The following is a 19,633-nucleotide window of genomic DNA, read 5'->3' as shown; positions in this document are numbered from 1 at the left end:
AGCTGAGGTTGAGGAGACAGCTCTTAGCCCCTCTAAGACACACGCTGGGAGGTCAGGGGCTACACCCCTGCACTTTCGGTCAATTCAAACAAACCCCCTGAACTTCCTTAATCCTTACACCTGCAAAACAGTAACACCCATCCCACCCTCTGCCACCCACTGGCCCCAGGGACCGAAAGAGAGAAGGGTGCTGCTTTTTTTAAAAAGAAAGTGTTTAATTTGTTTTTATTTCAACTCAGTATTTAGATCCAAGTCTAGCTCAGCCCCCAACAAGTGCTGGGTGGTTTCGGTGGAGGGAGCGCTTTGCTCTGCTCCACAGCGCTGAGTCTGCCAAGGAAGTTTGCTTGAGAGCGGAGTGTGATAAAGAGATGGGAGAATTACTGTCGGAGCCAGGCCAGGCACTCGCTCCAGCGTCAGGAACCGGTCACCACGCCAGACGCCGAGCCCAGGACAGCCTGGGCTTGCTTTGATGGGGCTTTATTGCTTCTGTGCACATGCTGCCCCCTCGTCCCTTACCTGGAGGGGTGGGCAGGAAAGGGGAGCTTTTGGACCGTTCCTAGAGGGAGAGGGCAGGAAGTGCCTCTCCAGAAATATTTTGCACTCCCAGAGACTGCCGCAATCTCTGTGGCTCCACCTCTACTGCAGCAGACCGGCAGGTCTTGGAAATCTTAGCCATGAAGAAATAAATACTAAAAGACACAACCTGCCGTCTCCTCCAGACAGAGGGAGTCAGTGCCCAAGGCAGGGAGCAGGGAAGTTGCTGCTCAGAGCCCAGGAAAACAGCAGAGCCTCCAGGAGAAGGCAGCAGCCAACTATCTTCGCCATCCCTCCTTGGGGAGAAGAGCCCTTGGAACAGGGTCACTCCGGTAGCCCAACGCTGCCGGCATCAGCCCTCACCGCCTGCGCGGTGCGCACGCTGGCCGCTGGTCTCAGACACCTTCCCTCGCTCGTGTACTGCACTTCCGCGTGCCAGCTGGCCCGGTTCCTGCAGCTCCCGCTGCCCCCGCGGAGAACAGGCTCGGGCTGCCGGCTCTCCCTGCCCGGGAGGCTCTGCAGGGTCTCAGCACCCATTCTCAGACACGGCTGCGTCAAGTGTTACAGGTTCATGCTGGATTGCTGCTGCGGCCATGCTGATGGCTTCCTCCAGGCTCTGCTGCTCTTCTAACTGGTGGAGGAAAGGGAGAGAGATAACACTGTCGTCCCAAAAGGTGGGCTCGGGAGGCACGGGCTCACTCAGGGCAGCCCCAGAGTACGAGGGACCGGCAGCGGGTGACACGAGGGAGAAAGCGGCAGGGCAAAGCAGAGAGAGACCCGGCTACGATGGGGAAAGGCTGTTTAAACGGAGGATTCTGCAATCCAAGGAGCACGTCCCTGCTCTCCTCTATACACAGGGCGTCTGGGAATTAAGGAACGAGCACCCTGGGCAAGAGGAGATGGAGCAGAGCAAGAGGGTGAGTGCTGAAGGCAGTGGGTGGATGGGGGCATGAAGGGGAACGTGGCAGGAGCTGTGCGGTACCTGCACTGCGATGTGGGTGCCATTGGCGGTAGCCAGCAATGCCACCTGCTGATGATGGAGGGATGTGATGGCTGATTCTTCAGACATGACTGCCCCAGAAGTGACTATGGTAACCTAGGGAAAATTAAGATAAGAAACAATCATGTTTTAAAAGAAAATGCAACTCCCTTTAGCAGGCTGTTTCTCACAGGGAAAAGGGAAGGTCCCAGTTTTGTCTGTACCGGCTGTGTCTCGGTGCCATCCGCGTTGGCCACGGCGTGTGTGTCACCACCCGCCAGCTCTTCCTCGGGCACGGGGAGGGCTCCGCTCTGCGTCACCATGCTGATAGCACTGCCCAGGGCCTGCAGGTCTTCCTGTGACAAACTGACCTGGGTGGGATAACAGCGGATGCTCTCAGCCAGGATGGCTTCTCAGGAAGCCTTACGCAACTCCTGAGTTTAGCAACACAAAGGTCTCAGCAAGGATGAAATAATCTCTCCTCCTCTGCATGCAAGACTTAGGGCACAGAGAACTCCGAGGGCTTTGCCCAGGGTCACGGGCAGAATCGAAGGAGAACTCACAGACCTCAGGTCTCCAGCCCTTCCCTTTCTACCACACCTCCCCTTCCCATTTAGCATCTTCTCTCCAGGCTTTGAAGGGACAGCTTGTGCATCGCTGCAGCAGGCAGCATCTCAGACGAAGAGGAAACAAGCGTTACTCGTGGCAGCTGTTTCCTTTGCCCCGTGCCACAGAAGGGAGTTCTTCCCAGTCAGCATACGGGCAGCTGGTAGAGGGAAGTACAAGAAAAGCACTGCCGTATACGGACAATGAAAAAACAATCTCCAAATCCAGCCTGTGTCAGCAGAGACTGGGAGCTGCCTCTCGACAGCTGTCCGGGAGGCGAGGGCTGCCAGGCGCTGCGTGCAAGCCTGGGCAAATGCCTGCAAGACCAGCAAGAGGGAGAGCTGGGGACCAGAGGCCCATTCTTTACCCTCCACATTAAGACTGCAGGAGTGGGGTAAAGCTGTAAGAAGGGAGCCCTCATGACAGACAGAGCCCATGAAGCCCCAGGGTCTGTTTTATGCTGAAAAAAAGCCTTAAAAAGAACACCAAGGCTGGGCAGAGGCAGAATCTTACTCAGTTAACTGCTGTCCCCCACATGCTGGAGGCTGTCAGTGTCCATACCTGCTCTGTCCCATCCTGAGAGATAAGCGAGACCTGTGTAGGCATACCATCGTCATCTTTCTCTTCCTCTTCCTCCACCTCTGACAGGAAAGCAATATGCTGGCTCTTCAAGGGGGAGCCTCTGTCAGCAGCAGCAGCTGAGTCAGGGAAGGGGAAGAGCAAAAGGGGCGAGAGAAACACTCATCAGAGCGTGAAAGCACACGCCTGACCCCAGGACCTGCCAGCTGCCTGAAGGGCCAGCACAGAAGAGCACAAGACCATGACGACAACGGCCCAGTGTTGGCCTGGGAAGAAGGGTCTTCGCCTCTCCCTGTACTACAGAATGGGCAGGAGTCCATTCCCAACCCGTGACATACAGCGAGGACCACAGGGAGCCCTCTTCTCTTGTCTGTGACAGATCTGGGTTTGATGGGGGAGGCAGGAGGCCACAGCACAGACCTGGGTCTGAGGGAGGGGAGCGGCCGCAGGCTCTTGCTGTCATCTCTCCCCACATCCACACGGCCTGACCCAAGCCTGCCGCAGGCGATGGCAGAGTGGTTGCTCACCCTCCAGCTGCTGCTGTTCGTAGAGGGCCTGTTCGCTCTCCTCCGTGGCCTCCAGCTCGCCGTGGCTGCTGCGCTTGTGCATGGCCAGCGTGGAGGTCTGGCGGTAGGTCTTCCCACAACTATTGCAGGTGTAGGGCTTGCAGTGCGTGTGGACCACGTGGTGCTTGTAGAGGCTGGAGTACTCTGTGAAGCGCTTTCCACAGCCCGGCACAGTGCACATGTACGGCTTCTCTCCTAGAGCAGAGGCCACAGAGCAGAGTTTAACCCACTCACCCTCCTCATGCTCTGGGAAGGGATTCCCCATCAAGAGGGAATAGCTGGAGACAGACCACTGGAAAAGGTGGAACAATAAGCAGCCCAATAAAGCAATTTCTGTTTCCTTTAACTCGCCGGCTACACCCAGATCTACCCCTGCGATGCCTGGCCTGGAAATGACCATTTCAATCCCACAGACTTCCCTGCTGCCACAAGCTGTCAGCGCAGCCAGCTGACTGGGGAGGAGCTGTCTGCATTTCAGCCTCTCCTCCTCTTACCTGTGTGGATTCTCATGTGGTTCTTGTAATTGGTGGCACTGGTGAAGCCCCTTCCGCAGTTGGGCTCCGGACACATGTACGGCCGCTCGCCTGTGTGCGTTCGGATGTGAACCTTGCGGATGTTGGATGTGGTAAAAGAGCGGCCACAGCCCACGAAGGGGCACTTGAAGGGACGCTCACCTGCATTGACAGAGTAACACGGATGAGAGTCCAGCTACCTGGAGTGCCCTGGACACCCGTATCCCTTCACTCCTCCACAGTATTACACCAACAAGACCTCAGATCAGACCCAACTGCTGGCACGTTTCCTCTAGCAACACTGGCATCCCTACCCCTTTTGCTCTGCTGTTTGTAACTGAGTTGAGAATCCCTAGTACTACTTCTACTACCCATCTACTTCTGCCTGAAGACAACTTCAGTTCTGCCTTGCTTCACGCAAGATACAAAAAGGCATGTCCTCGACAAAGGCTGAAGCAGTACTTTTATCTTGGAGACCCTTTCAACGGGGAGCTCAGTTCTTCTCCTGCACTGCTCACCTGTGTGTGTCCGGATGTGTTTCTGTAGATCCCCAGAGGTTTTGAAGGCTTTGCTACACACGTCTTCTGGACACTTGTAGGGTTTCTCACCAGTATGTGTTCTCACGTGGCTCTTCAGCCCGTACCCTGTCCAGGAAAGAAAACTACAATTAAATTTTATAATGAGAAGGAAATAATATGGCAAGCTGTGTACCACCTCTCAGTTCGTGCATTTTTGAATGTCTGTCCTGTGTCTGCAAAGCTGAAGGGGAAGAAATATCCAAACAGCCTCACAACACCACTGACAACTCAGCTTCTTCCTATAACTCCTTTAATCTGTCCATAATCAGTCAAGTCCCGGGTGGTCTCCCATGCTGCAGTTCCTTCTCAGAAGGCTTTAAAAGCTATGCTCATTGTGCTCTGCTGGAAAAAAGCCAGGGCTGATACTCAAGAGTGGTTTGGACTGGAAGAGAAAACAAAATTTGCTCAAAAGAGAAATTGTTACCTGTAGCAAATGCTTTCCCACAGCTTGGGAAGTCGCATGTGTATGGCCGGTCACCTGTGTGAGCACGTTCATGTACCTGGAAAAGAAAGAACAGGTCCCTAAAATGAGGTCCAAGACAAGGAGGAAGAAAAACAGTGTGGAGAAATCTAGCTAGTGGAGAGAATCTGAAGTCCTCTGTTGGATTTCACCTTGGCCAGTTAACACATCTGGATCTCTTGGGGAGCCAAGCACATAACTCAGCCTTTTGTACAGCAGCATTCTGATCTGGCACTGTAACACGGGGAGGTGTCTGGTCTGCACACTGCGTGACTGCATGTTACCTGCTTTACCTTTAGATGGTGGGCGGTGGTATAGAGGCGACCACAGCCTTTGTACCCACAACGGAAAGCTCTACTGCCGACCTGCTGCCCCTTCTCATTGCTGTGCACTTCCTCCTCCCGCAAATCCTGCTGAGACACATATGGAGGTTAATTCAGTGAGCCACTACAGCAGGCTTCGCAGAGCCCACACAAATCATTTCCCTCCTCGCCATACATATGCGCTCCTTCAGTTATCCTCACAACAACACATTCCTACAAACACAACTTGTGCACGTATGGTAAAACCCAGGTGACAGGGCAGGGGACTGAGAACCAGCATTTCCCATTCCCACCTCCCAGCCCACTGGGTGTTCTTGGACACATATCTCACCTCTCTGTGCTTCACTTAGCTCATTTGTAAAACTTGCAGCTAATATATTTGCTAACCTTGCAGAGAAGCCACAAAGCTTGTTTAATTACTAGTTGGTAAAGCACTCGGCATCAAGAGGAGTTCAGCCTAGTTTCAGAAATGCATCACTGAAAAATTCAGACCTGGGAAGGGATGTCGCTGGAATCCTCGCTCTTCATATGGCAGGTTTCTGTCACTCCCTCCTCTTCCTCGTCAGACACCTACAAGCAAAGAGGCATGGGTACTGTTCATACCTCCCTGTTCATGCTCCCATGGAGCAGGTGAGCAACCCAAGCAGGAAGGCATTCACATCACCAGTGCCACCCCACTCTTCTCCAGAGAGCTAGGGGAGGCTGGCCCTACCACAGCAGAAAGGTCTCCATCGGCAAATCTTAATGCTGCCCAGCTGAGCACTGTATCAGCACACTCCTGGTAGCCCCTTCTCACACAACACCATGAAGATGGGAGAAAATGGCAGCACCCAAGACATTCAGATGGAGCGCTGCAGTGACAACACGTTAGGATCTGAAGCTATTTTGGTTTCTGAGGCCTTTGTCAACATGGGGAACTAGCCATAACTTAGCCACTCCTGACATGTAAAAGGTTAATCTCGATCTGCTGCCTGAATCATCTGAGGAACAGAATATCACACCCCGGTGGCATTATGAGAAACATAGCAAACAGAAAGAAAACACCTTCAAGGAGGGACATATAAAGCAAGAAAAAAAAAATCCAAGCTGTATCACAGCAGCTCTCTGCTCTTCCCAAATCTGTGCCTGCAGCACTCTGTAGGAACTAGCTAGAGGCTCCAGCAGGAAACTGCCCCATTCTAGTCCTTAACTGTCAGCCACCTGTCAGTGGTGGCACTCTCACAGGAGCCCTGTTCCGTTTCTCTTTTCAAAGCTGGCATTGCTGAAAAACAAATATACAGAAGTACTAATGAAGGGAGGACGCTTAAACCCCAGGCCAAACGTGGACTACTACACCAGCCCCTCAGTGCTGCTGGCAGACCGTGAAAGAGGCGTCGAGTCCTCACCTTACTGGCATACTGCTTTAACGCGTTCATGGTCTCGACATCAAAGGCATCGTCTTCCTCCTCTCCAGCCAACTCCTCTAGCCCGGTTTCTGCCTGCACTTCCAGGATGGTGCTGCCAGGTGGCATGATGACAGGACGATGTATGTAGGCAGTGGAGCCATCCTCCAGCTGGACAGCCTCGAAGGTGCTGGGGTCATAACTTTCTGCAAGAGGAAACCAATAAAATCAAATGTAAAAGAGCTGCTGAGCGCGAGGCACTCTTCATCTCCCTGGGCCACCTACAGCCTTGGAAATCTGTGACTCTTAGCAGCTTCTACTGCAGCTGCCAAGGGAAGAACAGGAAACACGCTTTACCTTTAGCTGTGTTGTGTATGTAGGCCATACTGCCATCTTCCAACACTACCGGCTGACCATCTTCAAAAGCCACAGACTCTAAAAGAAAAGAAAAAAAAAACCCCACACACCTTATTGGAAGACTGAAGTGAGTTTCAAGCAACCTTTTAAGAACAGAAAAGGGAGGTGGCATACAAGGAGCTTGGGAGGGTGAAGGGAGGACTGCCCAGAGCAAAAGAGTTCTTTCTACCTGCCCTTTTACACTTTGTGGTGGCTGGGGAGGATTCCTCTATGCCGCTCTGGTGCCGGCCACATGAAATGAATTCCCATCACCTCTCAGATTAATTAATGTCACCTCATTTCGGAGATGACATTGGCTGAGGGGTCAATGACCAAGGTGGCATTGCTTCCAACAATCTCCCCCCTCCCCCCCAAACACCTACTCCAGAAGTAATGTATTATCTCACAGTTCAGAGGAAATTCCTGTCCAACTGCTCCCACATCAAACCAACTTTGTTTGGGCTCTGTAGTTGGCACGAACACAGCACGCAGCTTACTGGCCTTGCTTGTAGACTTGTGATCTGTCAGACTGACAACTGTGGGAGAGCCCACAGGTGAAACAACACTTAAACATTTGCTTACACCACCAGCAAATTTGCCTTCTTGTCAGATTGCTAAAAACTTTTCAGGAAATCACATGTTCTATGTCCTTGCTCATTCAGCCTCAAAACCACGGGCAAGAAAAAATAAACCCTACACCTATATGGACTTCTTAAAGCTAGAGCTAATAGAGGAGCCCAATTGTTGGAACACAGACAATTGCAGTTACATCTACAGCGTCCTTCTAAAAAGAAAGAGGTGAATTTATGGTCCTCACCTTTCTGAACTGTCACCTGATGGATATAAGCTGTGGTCCCATCTTCAAGTTCAATGACTTGCCCTTCAATCAGTTTTTCACCTGAAACAGTTAAAAAATTGCCATCAGCGCTGCCTGCAGAGTCCAGTCTTTCTGGTCCCACGAGCTGTCCCCTTTGCCCCATCTTCTCAAGGGAACCAGTCCCACAGAAGACAGCAAAACTGTTACTTATAAGCTGTTATTTATCAAGCTTTCCCCTGAATAGCCATAGAGGCACTTAACTTCCCAGAAGTGCTGGAGCCTCCCTTTCCTAGTCAAGAGGATACAAGACAAAGAACCTCAGTCATCACTTGTTTACAAGCTGCCCTTCACAGCCCTGTAAGCCAAGAAGCAGAAAGAATGATGTGTGCTAAGCATTTTGGATCTAAAGTAGAAAGCAATTACACTTGTGCCGGAAAAAAATTCTGCTAGGAGCTTTTAACGGCATCAGCAGGGGCCTGAGATTTATTTTCTTCTACTTTGGTGGAAGACCAACTCTTGGAAAAAAATTACAGGACCTAAAGGGACCTAAAGTGCTGCTACCCTTGATGGGTTTTGAAGACTAGATTCTTAAAATAGTGTAACTCTGAGTAACTCTATAATAATGTTTTTGTTACCAAATTATTTGATGCAGAGAGGACATTGCTCTATCCCACTTGAACGTGAGGAATCCAGGTTGCTTTCACCTGGCGCACAATGTTTGTGGGGGTCACAAAACCCGGTGGTTTTCAAGATAGTTCAACTCCATAAACGTAATAAACTTGCATGTTCACGTGGAAAAGAAAGCAAGAGAGCAATCCCCAGGACATGAAGCCTTGCAACTCAACCGTCCTGTTCCTCAGGCTGGAAAACAGCGTGTTCTTTTTCTCAGTAACAGTGGGCGGTGAAAGAAGCAGCACCTCACAAACAACAAAATAAGGGCAGGTGTTGAATTTGGCACTGATACCGCTTCAGTTAACCAACACTGAGCTCAGCACCCCTTTGAGTGAGAAAAGCAGTACTGTGAACCAAATTCTATGCATGTCAGTGAAGTAAAACATCCTGCTTAGCTTCAGGGGAAGTTTCGGTTGAACAGAGTCCTGCAGGCCATAGAGTGAATTCCGTTTCCCCAGTAACCCCGGAGAGAACAGGGCTCACTCTAGTCTGAACAGAACCTTCATTTTCTACAGCAACAGCTCTCCCACCTCCAAAGCTTTACTTCCAAACCAGAGGCATGTTTTATTTCTGCTGCGTCACTCTTCTGTGCAAATCTAACAGATAGTTGCTAGCTTCCTGTACAAAGCGACCGTACAAGAGGTATGACAGTTCGCGTGCCACGAGGGCACTTTTGATATGCCCGACTTTAATTTCACAGGGTCAATCAAGAGACTTTTAGACTTCGCAGCCTGAAGGAACCGTTACCTTTGACAGCCTGCTGAATGTAGGCTGTCGTCCCGTCACTAAGGGTCACTGCTTGCAAGCCTAAGCTCTCCATCCTGCCCCGATGACTGGTCCTCAGACATGAATTTCACTTTACTCAGCGTGCTCGCAGAGAGCACCGGGACCCAGAGCAAGAGGTTTGTGGAACAGCGAGTTGTCTTCTTTGTTGCAAGCCTTAAATAAAAAGAACAATTCAAATTTTATTTTCTCCCAACATATCTAGGTAAAGTCTCCCAACTTTTGCACATTAAGAAAGGCTCAAATGGCAAACTATTTTGGAGATTATAAAGGATTAAAGTGGACAGAAGATCCACTCTTCCCATACCAATGGCAGGCAGGGCTAACAACCTATTCCACAGACAAATATAAGAAAAAGCTTATCAAGCCAGTGAGCTGACAGACTCTTTTTAGAGATAGTGTAAATGCCACATTCAAGCCCTTCCCATCCTCCAAATGATCTGCAGGGAAGGTTTCCAAGTACTTTAAAGCCAGAACCTACAGGCTGAGGGTGTCCTGTACTGCAAGAGACAGGGGCAGGATGATGAGCTTTGTCCCTGGAAGCATCCTCATTCTCTCTTCCGTTTCCTGTCTAATTCCCAGCCTTCTGAGGAACAGAATGTCAGGCTATAAGCAGATGATGTTAAAACATCCACGCCCCCACGAGTACACTTTGCGAAAGAGGCACTCTGCTGATAGATTATCTTTAAAGCAGCCACAGTGGATTCTTCATGAGTAATCTCCGAGATAGCCTAATATTTTATCATTTTGATTTCCAGGAACAAGTCTGACCGCTCTGTCTGTCGCCGCGGCACCCAGGGGTGCAGCCAGGCTTCGTGCCACCCTTAGTGCCCTCTAACCCAAGCGCTCCCTACACCCCACAGACAGCTCCTCTCCAGCTGCAGCAGATTCTGCCTGCTTTTAGGGCTGACACCTCCCGAGAGGCATTGCAGCTCGCTTCCCAGCGACGGCTCCTTCCCAGCAGGGTCGCTGGGGCATCGCTGGGGAATCGAGGCCCCTTTGAGCTGCTATGGCTGCCATGCAAACCGATGTCAGCGCTGCTGGAGGGGCCGCGACCCCTGGAAGGGATGGGGCAGGCGCTGCCTGAGGAAAGCCAGGTGTAGGCTGCGGTGTGAAGCCACCCGGGGGGTGACAGGGGACGCGCGTCCCGCGTCAGGGCGGGCTGGGGACGGGGCAGGGCTGGGGCCAGGGCAGGGCCCGGCGCCATGGCGAGCCCTGAGGGGAGCGGCGGGGCGGGGCAGGCCCAGGTGCCCTGGGAGTGGCGGGGAGACATGGCGGGCCCCCTCCGCCCGTGGTGTTGGCCAGGAGGGTGGCGGCAGCAGCTCGCCGGGGCCCGGCTGGCCCTCGGCCGCCATCTCCCCCCTCCCCTCAGGCCTCCCCCACCACCACTGGCACCGACCTGAGAAAACCCGACGGGACCGAGTCCGCCGCCTGACCGCCATGCACCGGGGCCCGGCCCCTGCTCGCCCCGCCCCGCAACCCGCATAGCGACAGCGCTCACCGCCGCACCTCAGGCTCCTGCAGCCCGTCACCCAGGTTCCGGGGCACCGCGGCCCCGCCCCCCGGAACTGGGCTGGCAAGGCCGATTTAGGAAGAACGAGCCGCTGTGCGGTCAATGCGCATGAGCGCAGCTCGGCAGCGCATGCGCAGTACCAACATTGAAGCCGGAAAGGCACCGCTTGTCCTCAGGGGCCTTGCCCTGGGACAGGCCTTTCCCAGCGGGGGTCAGCGCAGGCCTTCAGCGGGCCCTGCCCGCGTAAACGTGATAAGGAGGTTTGATAGCACTGAAGCCCAACGGGGGAACCGGTCCTAGCAGCAAGGCCTTGTGCCCCGGGAGCTCCTCACGCAGGGCCTGTGTCCCGCCTCCTTTCCGGCGGCTGCTGAGGGGAAGCGGGGGCTCCTGGGAGGCGTACCCTCATCGCTGCGCGGCGAAGCGACGGAGGAGCTCCTGGCCTGGTAGTCTGGGACAGGAGGCAAAGACACCGCAGCCATTCGTTTAACAGCGAAGGAGATGCGGACAGGAAACTGCCCGCCGAGAGGAGCCGAGAGGCGGGGAAGGTGGTGCAGCCCTCCAGCACCACTCTCCGCCACTCCCAGCATGGCGGCCATACCATACTACGCTCTACCACTCCCAGCATGGCGGTCTTACCGTGCCACTCCCAGCATGGCGGTCTTACCGTGCCACTCCCAGCATGGCGGCCATACCATACTACGCTCTACCACTCCCAGCATGGCGGTCTTACCGTGCCACTCCCAGCATGGCGGTCTTACCGTGCCACTCCCAGCATGGCGGCCACACCGTGCCACTCTCCGCCACTCCCAGCATGGCGGTCACACAGAGCCACACTTCGCCACTCCCAGCATGGCGCCGCGCCTCGCGGCCGAGTCTCGCGAGCTCCTCCCCTATTTATAGCGCGCGGGGCGCGGCCCCGCCCTTTCGGTCCCGAGCAGCCGCCGCCATGAGGTGGGTGCCGGCCCGCCGCGCCATCCGCCGCCATCCGCCGCTGCCGGCGGCCGCGGGGCGGTCCGGGCTGTTGCCGGGGTGCGGGCGGCGGGGGCCGATCGCGGGGGACGGCCGAGGGGGAGCGCGGATGGGCCGGGCCGGGCTCGGGGCGCTTGTCCCCCCTCTCCGCGGCCTGCAGGAGGCCCAGGCGGGGTAAGCCCTGAGCCCGCGTTGTCTTTCCCCCCCCCGCAGCAGCAAGGTCTCCCGCGACACCCTGTACGAGGCGGTGAAGGAGGTGCTGCAGGGCAGCAAGACCAAGAAGCGCAAGTAAGAGCCCTGCGCCATGGCAGAGGTCCCGGCGCTTGGCCGGGGTCTCGCTCCCCTCCCGGCCCGGCTGGGCCCTCACCTGCGCCGCTTCCCTCTCCCTTCCCTCAGGTTTGTGGAGACGGTGGAGCTGCAGATCAGCCTGAAGAACTACGACCCGCAGAAAGACAAGCGGTTCTCCGGCACCGTCAGGTTCGGCATCCTCTTGCTCCCACCCAGCCTTCGGCCTGCGCTCCCCCCTCTGCCACCGGGCCCTGCCCCGGGGCGGGCCGGCTGCCGCGGCGGGAGGACGCAGCGCTGAACCGCTCGGGTAGTTCAGACCGCCCCAGCTAAACGGGTGCGGCTGGACGGACCCCTACCCTGGGTCTTAAAACATGAGGGGAGGTGTGGGAGGCCCCTGTGCTGTCCCCACCGACCTGCTGGAGAAGGCAGGTTAGAAGCTGTGGAGGAAGATTCCCAGGCGCTGCGGTAAGGTACCTCCGTGATGGCTCCCATGGAAGCGTGCGTGGCGCTGGCGGTTCGTAGTAATTCGGACCTTCTGTCCCCAGGCTGAAGTCGACTCCACGGCCCAAGTTCTCGGTCTGCCTGCTGGGGGACCAGCAGCACTGCGATGAGGCCAAAGCGGTTGACATCCCTCACATGGACATAGAAGCGCTGAAGAAACTCAACAAAAACAAGAAGCTGGTGAAGAAGCTGGGTGAGTGGTGGTGTGGATCAGGCTCCGAGTACCCTGGCTAACTTGGGAGGGCTGGGTAAGCAGGACAGTTTTCCCTGTGCTCAGATTTCCATGCTGTGGTTAAGTGCAGGGAATAGAAAGCTGACCAGAGTCAACCTGAAGTACAGAAATCTGTCTAGAAACTACTCAGAAAAGCAGACAACCTGTTAGGAGTGCAGAAGGTCTGACAGGTCAGCCCTCCAGGAGTGAGGTTGATTGCGCTCCTCCGGAAGGAAGGGATATGGGGAAATTACTGCTGTCTCCCTGAAAGCTTCACCCTTCGCTGGTGTTCCTCACTGGCCCAGTCAGGGAGCTGGAGTGCAGCAAAAGCCGAGTAAAGCTGGAGGCGAAAGCTTGATTTAGTCCTGCAGTACTTAAATGAACAGAAGGAAATTTGCTTATTTTCACTTGATAAGAGATAAAACCCTTAACTCCCTGCAAAGTCAAAGTCATTTTGATACATATCTTAAGCAAACAAGAAAAAACTTCCCACTCAATCCATAATTAGCCATGGAACCATATGTAGTTAGGAAATGACATAGGATACCATGGCTGCTAGCTAAACCTCTCCGAGGTGTGCGATCCATCCGTCCACACGTGCACAGGCTGCAGTAGGAGGCTCCTGGTAGAGCTTGGAGTTCAACGTTGGTCACCTGTGGCTCACCAAATGCTTCAGGGAAACGAACTACGTACAGTAAGAGTGCGGGACTGCCGTCAGGATGAGGAGCTGAGTGCTGGCAGGCTTGGCTGGTGTGATTTCAGCTTAGTTTCAGCTAGTCAGGGCTCTGGGAACATGAAAATGCCCATGTGAGGGAAATGGAGCAGCGCAGCCTCAGTTGAGCTGTTAGTTCCAAAGCTCGGTGTAGGAGCTGAGAGCCCGACCTTACCTACATTGGTTCTCTCCTCACAGCTAAGAAGTATGATGCCTTCCTGGCTTCCGAGTCCTTGATCAAGCAGATTCCTCGAATCCTGGGTCCAGGTCTGAACAAAGCCGGCAAATTCCCTTCTCTTCTCACTCACAATGAGAACCTGGTGGCCAAAGTTGACGAGGTCAAATCTACCATCAAATTTCAGATGAAGAAGGTAAAGCAGGGCTTTTCCTCTCCAAGGCAGCCACATACTTGAGGGTTATTTGTCACGGGTGGTCACTTGTACGTGGCTGCGATCTGCGGTCTGGGCTGTAGGTGTCCATCGAGCATCTTCCTAAAACAGCAGCCGGTGAGAAGCAGCCAGTGCTTCTCCTCTGCAGCGAAGGGAGGCCGTACCCGGGGCAGTCAGCTGCTGGCTGGAAAGGAGGAGTAATTTATCTGCGGTGGAAAGATCTTAGAGCAAATGATTAGGAGATGATCTTGATGTTTCAATGCTGAGCGCAATCAGTCATAATTAACGCTTCTTACAGTAAGTGGGTGACACTTGCAGGGTGGGGTCCCCGGCCAGGCATGCCCCCGTGGGTCTGTGCACGCAGCGGTGCTTTGCCAGCGGCGAGTTTGGGACTTGACTCTGCAAGCGAACTTTGGAGCAGCTCTGCGGATGTCTGCTCTTGCTGTCAAGAGATACCAAGGCGAGCTGACTGCCTAAAACCAAAATAACCCTGTTCGGGCATTTTAATCTCACGTTGGCAGTCTAAACGTGACTCACGGGTATTACTCAGAATTAACAGCTCTGCTAGCTGAGGTGCATCCTTGGACTCCAGCTGATCTGGGCCTGGGGGCACAACAACTGGGAGGACACAGCAAATGTGATAGTTTGCAAATGCTGGAGCATTTTAAGTAACTGAGCTAATGATGTCCTGACACTTAGCCTGTCAGCTCGCTCGTAAATCCTTTTGTCTTCAGCTTGTGGGGAACATTGACTTACAAGCTTCTCAGCGAGGCTGGCAGGCAGAGGCTTGGCCTCTCTGTGTCTTATGTGCAGAAAGAAAAGGCTGGTGGCTGGTGCCCAAAACAAAAAGTGAAGCTGGCGCCATGCTTAGCAGTGAACTTTGGAGCTAATCGTCTGTACTGCGCCGGGTTAGCGGTTTGCAGGGCACATGCCAACGCTGCCTAATGAGCGGGGTGTGGGAGCGGAGTGTAAACCAGAGGTCTCCTCCTGCTCCAGCACAGCTTGTTGCGCGTCCTTCCCGCTTTCCCCGTCTCCTGAGTCACCTTTGTGCTCTGAGGAAGCCAGACCTACCCAAGCTGTTGTTCAGGGATGGCATCCAGATGCTACCAGACATGTTCATGGGAGCCACATGCCAAATATAAAGAGCTCTGTGGAAACACCCGTGGATAAGCTGGAGAAGTTGTGTCCAGCTGACAGAACATGAGATAATTTGATACCCTGATGAGTTTAGATCAGTGCTAGGCTGTTTTGTCAGTCACTGAGCTGTAATCTTTGATTTTTTCCCCCCCAAAACCTCTACCTGTATGAGTGACCCTGGTGTCCGTGTCCCCCAGGTGCTCTGTCTGGCTGTGGCCGTCGGTCACGTGAAGATGACAGAAGATGAGCTCGTCTACAACATCCACCTGGCCATCAACTTTCTGGTGTCCTTGCTGAAGAAGAACTGGCAGAACGTGCGTGCTTTGTATATCAAGAGCACCATGGGGAAGCCCCAGCGCCTGTACTAATTGGGCAGCAATAAACTTTTAGGACACCTACAGCTGTGTGTTGGTTGTGTTCCTCCCAAGCTTGTTGGGAAGGGTTTGCTGAAGAGCTGCTCGCTTCCTTGTAGCGAGAAACGCTGTGCTGAGCTGATAGGGAGGTGAATGCAAGCGGAGTATCGGAGCTTTTGGGGGAAGGAGCCTCATCATCCTGCTTTCAGAGCAGGGTGGGGATGGGGGGGAACAGCTCTGCTTGCATCCACAACAAGCAAACGGAGGTGGGTACCACAGCTGAGGGTGTGCAGCGCAGGTACAGCTGCTCAGAGGTGCTGTAGCCCCAAAATCCCCCAGCTCGCCCGCAGAGGGGAACCCTTACCTTGTGCTGCGGTCGCCTGAAGCCATCCTGTGTGCAGAGCTGGGGGGGGCACTCGCATTTATGGGCTTCTGCTGCCCCTGCAGTGACCAATGACTGGGGCCACGGGGTCCTGCCCTGCTCATAAGGACTTCGTGGATGTCTTCCAGCTGGTCCCAGTTACCCATGATGTAGAGGAATGGGGGGGGGGCGTGGGGTGGGAGCTGCAGCTCAGCAAGGGGATTGGGGCCAAGGTGAAGACTGTTTTCCGTCCCCTCTGCTTCCCTCTGAGCTAGTCCCTGTCCAGCTCTCCATGTTCTGGGCTAAAAATGAGATACGTTGCATCTAATTAATGTATATAAATAAATACATTGTGTAATGACTGGCGAGCTTATGGAAATGTGTAGGATTTAAGCTTCTGGGGGACCAAAAAAAACCCCTATGCCCTTGAAAAGAGCTTGTCTTAGCATCTGAGGGAACAAAACAATGAAAATAGCTTTGGATCCTGCTGTTAGAAACCTTTAAAATAAGCGTCAGAGCCAGTTTTTGAAAGATCAACACAACACCAAGAAATTCCATTTAATAATTAAAAAAAGACAATACAAAATGCAAACATTTCTTTTTACAAAGTTCAGATACATTTTTTTTTCTTTTAATCAAGTGCAAATAACTTCATGAACTACATCTTTCTCATTATTTTAATCGTTTTTGCTGGAGATGGTAAGTCGTGGCCTGCTGCAAAAGGCAGATATAAATATTCCAACATGAAAAAAAAAAAAAAAAACCCAAAAAACCAACAACCCTGATTTCTGTTCACCGCGTCGAAACATTCAATACATCCGAGGTGGCTGATGATGCGGTTTTCAACCTTTCAAACCTTTTCTGGGTCATGGGTGTGGGTGAAGAGAGGGACTGAACTGCAGTGGGGGGGGTCTGGTGGCCCCATGGACTTTTTGGGGGGGTTTATTTCAGATATTTGGTGAAAGGAGGGGGAGGAGATGTTATCAGGTGTCTTTGGCCATTACAGGAGGAGGTGCTGCCCAGCTCGCCCTTCCAAAATGGCTTTAGGGGAGCGGAGGTGGCCGGTGCAGTGACAGCGGTGGCAACCAGGACACCCCAAGGCTCCGGGAGCCGCAGTCCCAGCAGAGTCAGAGCGACAGCAACCCCGCCGTTAAATCACAAAGAATTAATAAACTCCTCTGTGAGCACGAGCGGCTGCGTCGCACCGGGGCCACCGCAGCGGGGTTAGTCATTGCCAGGTTGTTTTTATTTTTGCTGTTGTTTTTTTTTTTTTTTTCCTTCTTCTAAATATGAAAGACCCTTTCAACGGTCACCGCTCTGCTGCGACTGCCCCAGAGCAATAAAAAAAAAAAAAACAAAAACCCCTCCAAATCCCTACAACAGCTTTTGTGCATCAAAGCAGCTGCTTTCAGACACCAACCAAGTGACAAACAGCTCAGCCCACAGATGTTGAGCTTCCAAACAGGCTGGGAGCTGGGCGGCAGGAGGGGTAAATCCACAGCTGGGATGAATCAGGACAGACTTTTCCAACCGACGCATCTTGGGGACAAACCTCGGCCCCCTTTGCCAGCGCTCACCCGGCCCGCAGCCCCTAAGAGAGCCCAGAAGAAGCTCTCGGGGTGCTGGAGCAGCACGGGTTGAGGAGGGAAAACACGGGCGAGCAGCTGCCTCCCCGTTTTGGCAAGGACTGACCCGGGGGGACGTGTAGGGCAATAAATAATTGTTCATTAAGAGCAGGGCTCGCCCCAGATGTGGTCGAGGGGAGAGCAAGAGACAAGCGGGGATGGGAGGGGAACTGCCAACGGGAAAGCTGTAGGCAAGCCGACCACATTTAGTCCTGGTAGCTCCAGGTCTTTGAGAGGATGAAGATGGGGATGAAGGTGTGGGGAGGTGACAGCTGAGAGCCGGTTGCAGGGCTGGAAAGGGAGCGAGGCTTGGGGAGGAGGAAGAGGGGTGACTGGTGGCAGCGGTCTCCTGTCCCCAGGGGTCCTGTCTGGCCGCGTGAAGATGCTGGGGGACAAACCCAACGGTGACGTCCACCTGGCCATCGTCCCCAGCCGTGCCTGTTCGAAGCTGGGGGAAGGCAGGCGGTGGTGAAAGGGGGGGTGGCAGGACGGGGTCCCCCCCCCCCCGGGATCCATGCCCTGAGCTCCCGCAGCATCCCGGCAGGATGAGCACGTGGAGAGGGCTGGAGCCAAAAGCATCTGAAGGGACTTGGAAGCAACGAAGCTTCCCCAGAGCCAGGGAGGGATGCCTCTCCCTCCAGGGATCTTCATACCTGGGGGAGAGATTTTGGGGCTGAGCGGAGGGGCAGCTCCCCTCTCCTCCCAGCGCGACCCTGCCTCGGGACCTGGCCCCGGTCGCCCCCGGGTCTCGCCTCGTCCCTGAGCCCCTGTAGGGAAGCAAAACGGTTTGCGACAAGAGGGTGATGGGGCCGAGTTTTGCATCCTCCTCGCAACGGGGTTGACCAACCCACAGACCGCGGCGGATGGGCTGCAAGCACGCAGCCACCCCAGCCGCTCCATCTCCTCCGCGGACGGACCGAGACGCCTCAAACCCCCTGCAAAAACTCACCCCATCACACGCCGAGCAGGAGAGGCCCCGTCTCCCCCCCGAACAGGGGTTTTTATCGGGGACAAACACGGCAGAAAAGGTTGCAAGGCCTGAAAACGGCATCCCGCCGGTCAGCGGCAGCCCAGGGCTGGGTTTGCTTTGGGTGGGTGGTTTTTTGGTGGGTTTTTTTTTTTTGGTTTGTTTTGTTACAAACGCACATTCTCATTTCTCAGGCAGGTATAAATATTGTCGTTTCTAGTAGAAAAAAAACACTTCCCTCTAAATAATATAAAGAAGACTCAAATGATTGCACTTAATACATATGAAAAAGGTAGAAAGGAGGATATCCTAGTGCACAAACATTTACTCCTGCTCTTCACAAAGCTTGCTTTTTTTCCGAGTTACTCTTTGGCAGAGCTTGTAAGAAAGTCTGGTTTCTTGGCACAAGTGTCTGGGGTGGGGGGGAAAAAAAAAACCCGAACCCGGCTGAAAGACCTTCTCCTTTGCTCCCTGTTTGCTCCCGTGCAGCCAGACATTGTTCTCCGGGAACGTGGCTTGGCTGTGCTTTCCTCCCAGCGCCAGCGCGGCTCTCTGGCAGGACGGCCACCGGAGCCACCATGGTTGCCGTTCGCTGGCGCGCTTTGCCGATCTCTCCTTTGAATTTTCTTTTTAATCAAGTATGCTTTTTTAAAATTCTTTTCCCCCGATCTCTGCAAAGCGATGCCGACACCCACGACCCAGGCGCTGCGATAAATACGGCGTTACCTTCTTGCCATCCTCTGCGGAAGAGCTCGGTGGGGCTGCAGCCGGTGCCAGCCCCATGGGCTGGAAGGACGATGACCCCCCCGCGATGTCCCGGGCTGCCGGTGGCACTGGGGAACGGGGACAGACCTGGCATAAAGGAAACCAAAGGGAGGACAGAGGCTGGCGAAAGGACCGGTGCTTCGGTTTCCTAAAACGAAGAAGCTGCTTCGGAAGAGAGGAGCGCCTTCGCCGGCGGCTGGATGAGACCGGAGCATCCCCCCCCGGCCAGGGGCACGGCTCTGCGGGGACCGGCGGAGAAATCGTGGGGGTACGTCTGCGGGGCGAGAGGTGGCGGTCCTGCTGGAGCCGAGCGGAGGAAGGAGGAAATCGGAAAGGAGAAGGAAGGGAGAAGAGGTTTTCCTTGGCTGTGGGGTGGCCCGGGGCCGGCGGGGGCGCGGGGGGCTATTTGTAAGGCCGGAGGAAGCTGGAGACTTTGGAGCGGAGGAGTTTGATGAAGGAGCGGGGCAGCATCTCCTTGTGTTTCTCCGTGTACTTGAAGTAGTTCTGGGGGTGCGCCAGCACGTCGAAGAAAGCTTTGATGAGCTTCTTGTCCTGCGGGGAAGCCAAGATGGAGGGGGGGGGGGTCACCATCCTACCCCGTGCTCCCCCTGCGGCTCCAAACCGAAGCCACGAGCGCAGGGAGGGGATGGGAGCA

The 19,633-nt window shown here is 54.2% G+C and overlaps 3 protein-coding genes across 6 annotated transcripts in view; 1 reads left to right on the top strand and 2 right to left on the bottom strand.

Annotated features, from left to right (window-relative positions):
* Positions 1-209: 209 nt before the first annotated feature.
* On the bottom strand, positions 210-11,258 carry ZNF76 (zinc finger protein 76). 4 transcript variants are annotated; one of them, XM_075521686.1, is made up of 15 exons: positions 11,101-11,258; positions 9,152-9,343; positions 7,733-7,813; positions 6,877-6,954; positions 6,523-6,725; positions 5,630-5,707; positions 5,108-5,224; positions 4,779-4,854; positions 4,295-4,420; positions 3,759-3,938; positions 3,226-3,459; positions 2,681-2,817; positions 1,738-1,884; positions 1,517-1,630; positions 210-1,165 (listed from the first exon to the last, which is right to left on the bottom strand). In XM_075521686.1, exons 2-15 carry the CDS (start codon positions 9,222-9,224, stop codon positions 1,061-1,063), a joined length of 1,749 nt encoding a protein of 582 aa, XP_075377801.1. In that variant the 5' UTR covers positions 9,225-9,343; positions 11,101-11,258; the 3' UTR covers positions 210-1,060. The 4 variants fall into 4 exon arrangements, with proteins under 4 accessions (XP_075377801.1, XP_075377798.1, XP_075377797.1 ...); XM_075521683.1 differs by lacking the exon at positions 11,101-11,258 and adding an exon at positions 10,697-10,789; XM_075521682.1 differs by lacking the exon at positions 11,101-11,258 and adding an exon at positions 10,587-10,734.
* Positions 11,259-11,540: 282 nt separating this feature from the next.
* RPL10A (ribosomal protein L10a) lies at positions 11,541-15,307 on the top strand. Its single transcript, XM_075521706.1, has 6 exons — positions 11,541-11,651; positions 11,883-11,957; positions 12,066-12,146; positions 12,503-12,651; positions 13,580-13,752; positions 15,105-15,307. Exons 1-6 carry the CDS (start codon positions 11,647-11,649, stop codon positions 15,273-15,275), a joined length of 654 nt encoding a protein of 217 aa, XP_075377821.1. The 5' UTR covers positions 11,541-11,646; the 3' UTR covers positions 15,276-15,307.
* Positions 15,308-18,312: 3,005 nt separating this feature from the next.
* Positions 18,313-19,633, bottom strand: part of SCUBE3 (signal peptide, CUB domain and EGF like domain containing 3) — a 37,938-nt gene continuing 36,617 nt past the window's right edge. Inside the window, exon 23 of the mRNA XM_075521558.1 lies at positions 18,313-19,530. Within this exon, the coding sequence (XP_075377673.1) occupies positions 19,381-19,530 (150 nt within the window). The 3' untranslated portion in view covers positions 18,313-19,380. The remainder of the gene's footprint in view (positions 19,531-19,633) is intronic.

This window comes from Mycteria americana, chromosome 20 (assembly GCF_035582795.1).
Source record: "Mycteria americana isolate JAX WOST 10 ecotype Jacksonville Zoo and Gardens chromosome 20, USCA_MyAme_1.0, whole genome shotgun sequence".
Taxonomy (NCBI): Eukaryota; Metazoa; Chordata; class Aves; order Ciconiiformes; family Ciconiidae; genus Mycteria; species Mycteria americana.
The sequence above is the reverse complement of the archived record's forward strand: the minus strand, read 5'-3'. Positions and strand labels throughout refer to the sequence as shown.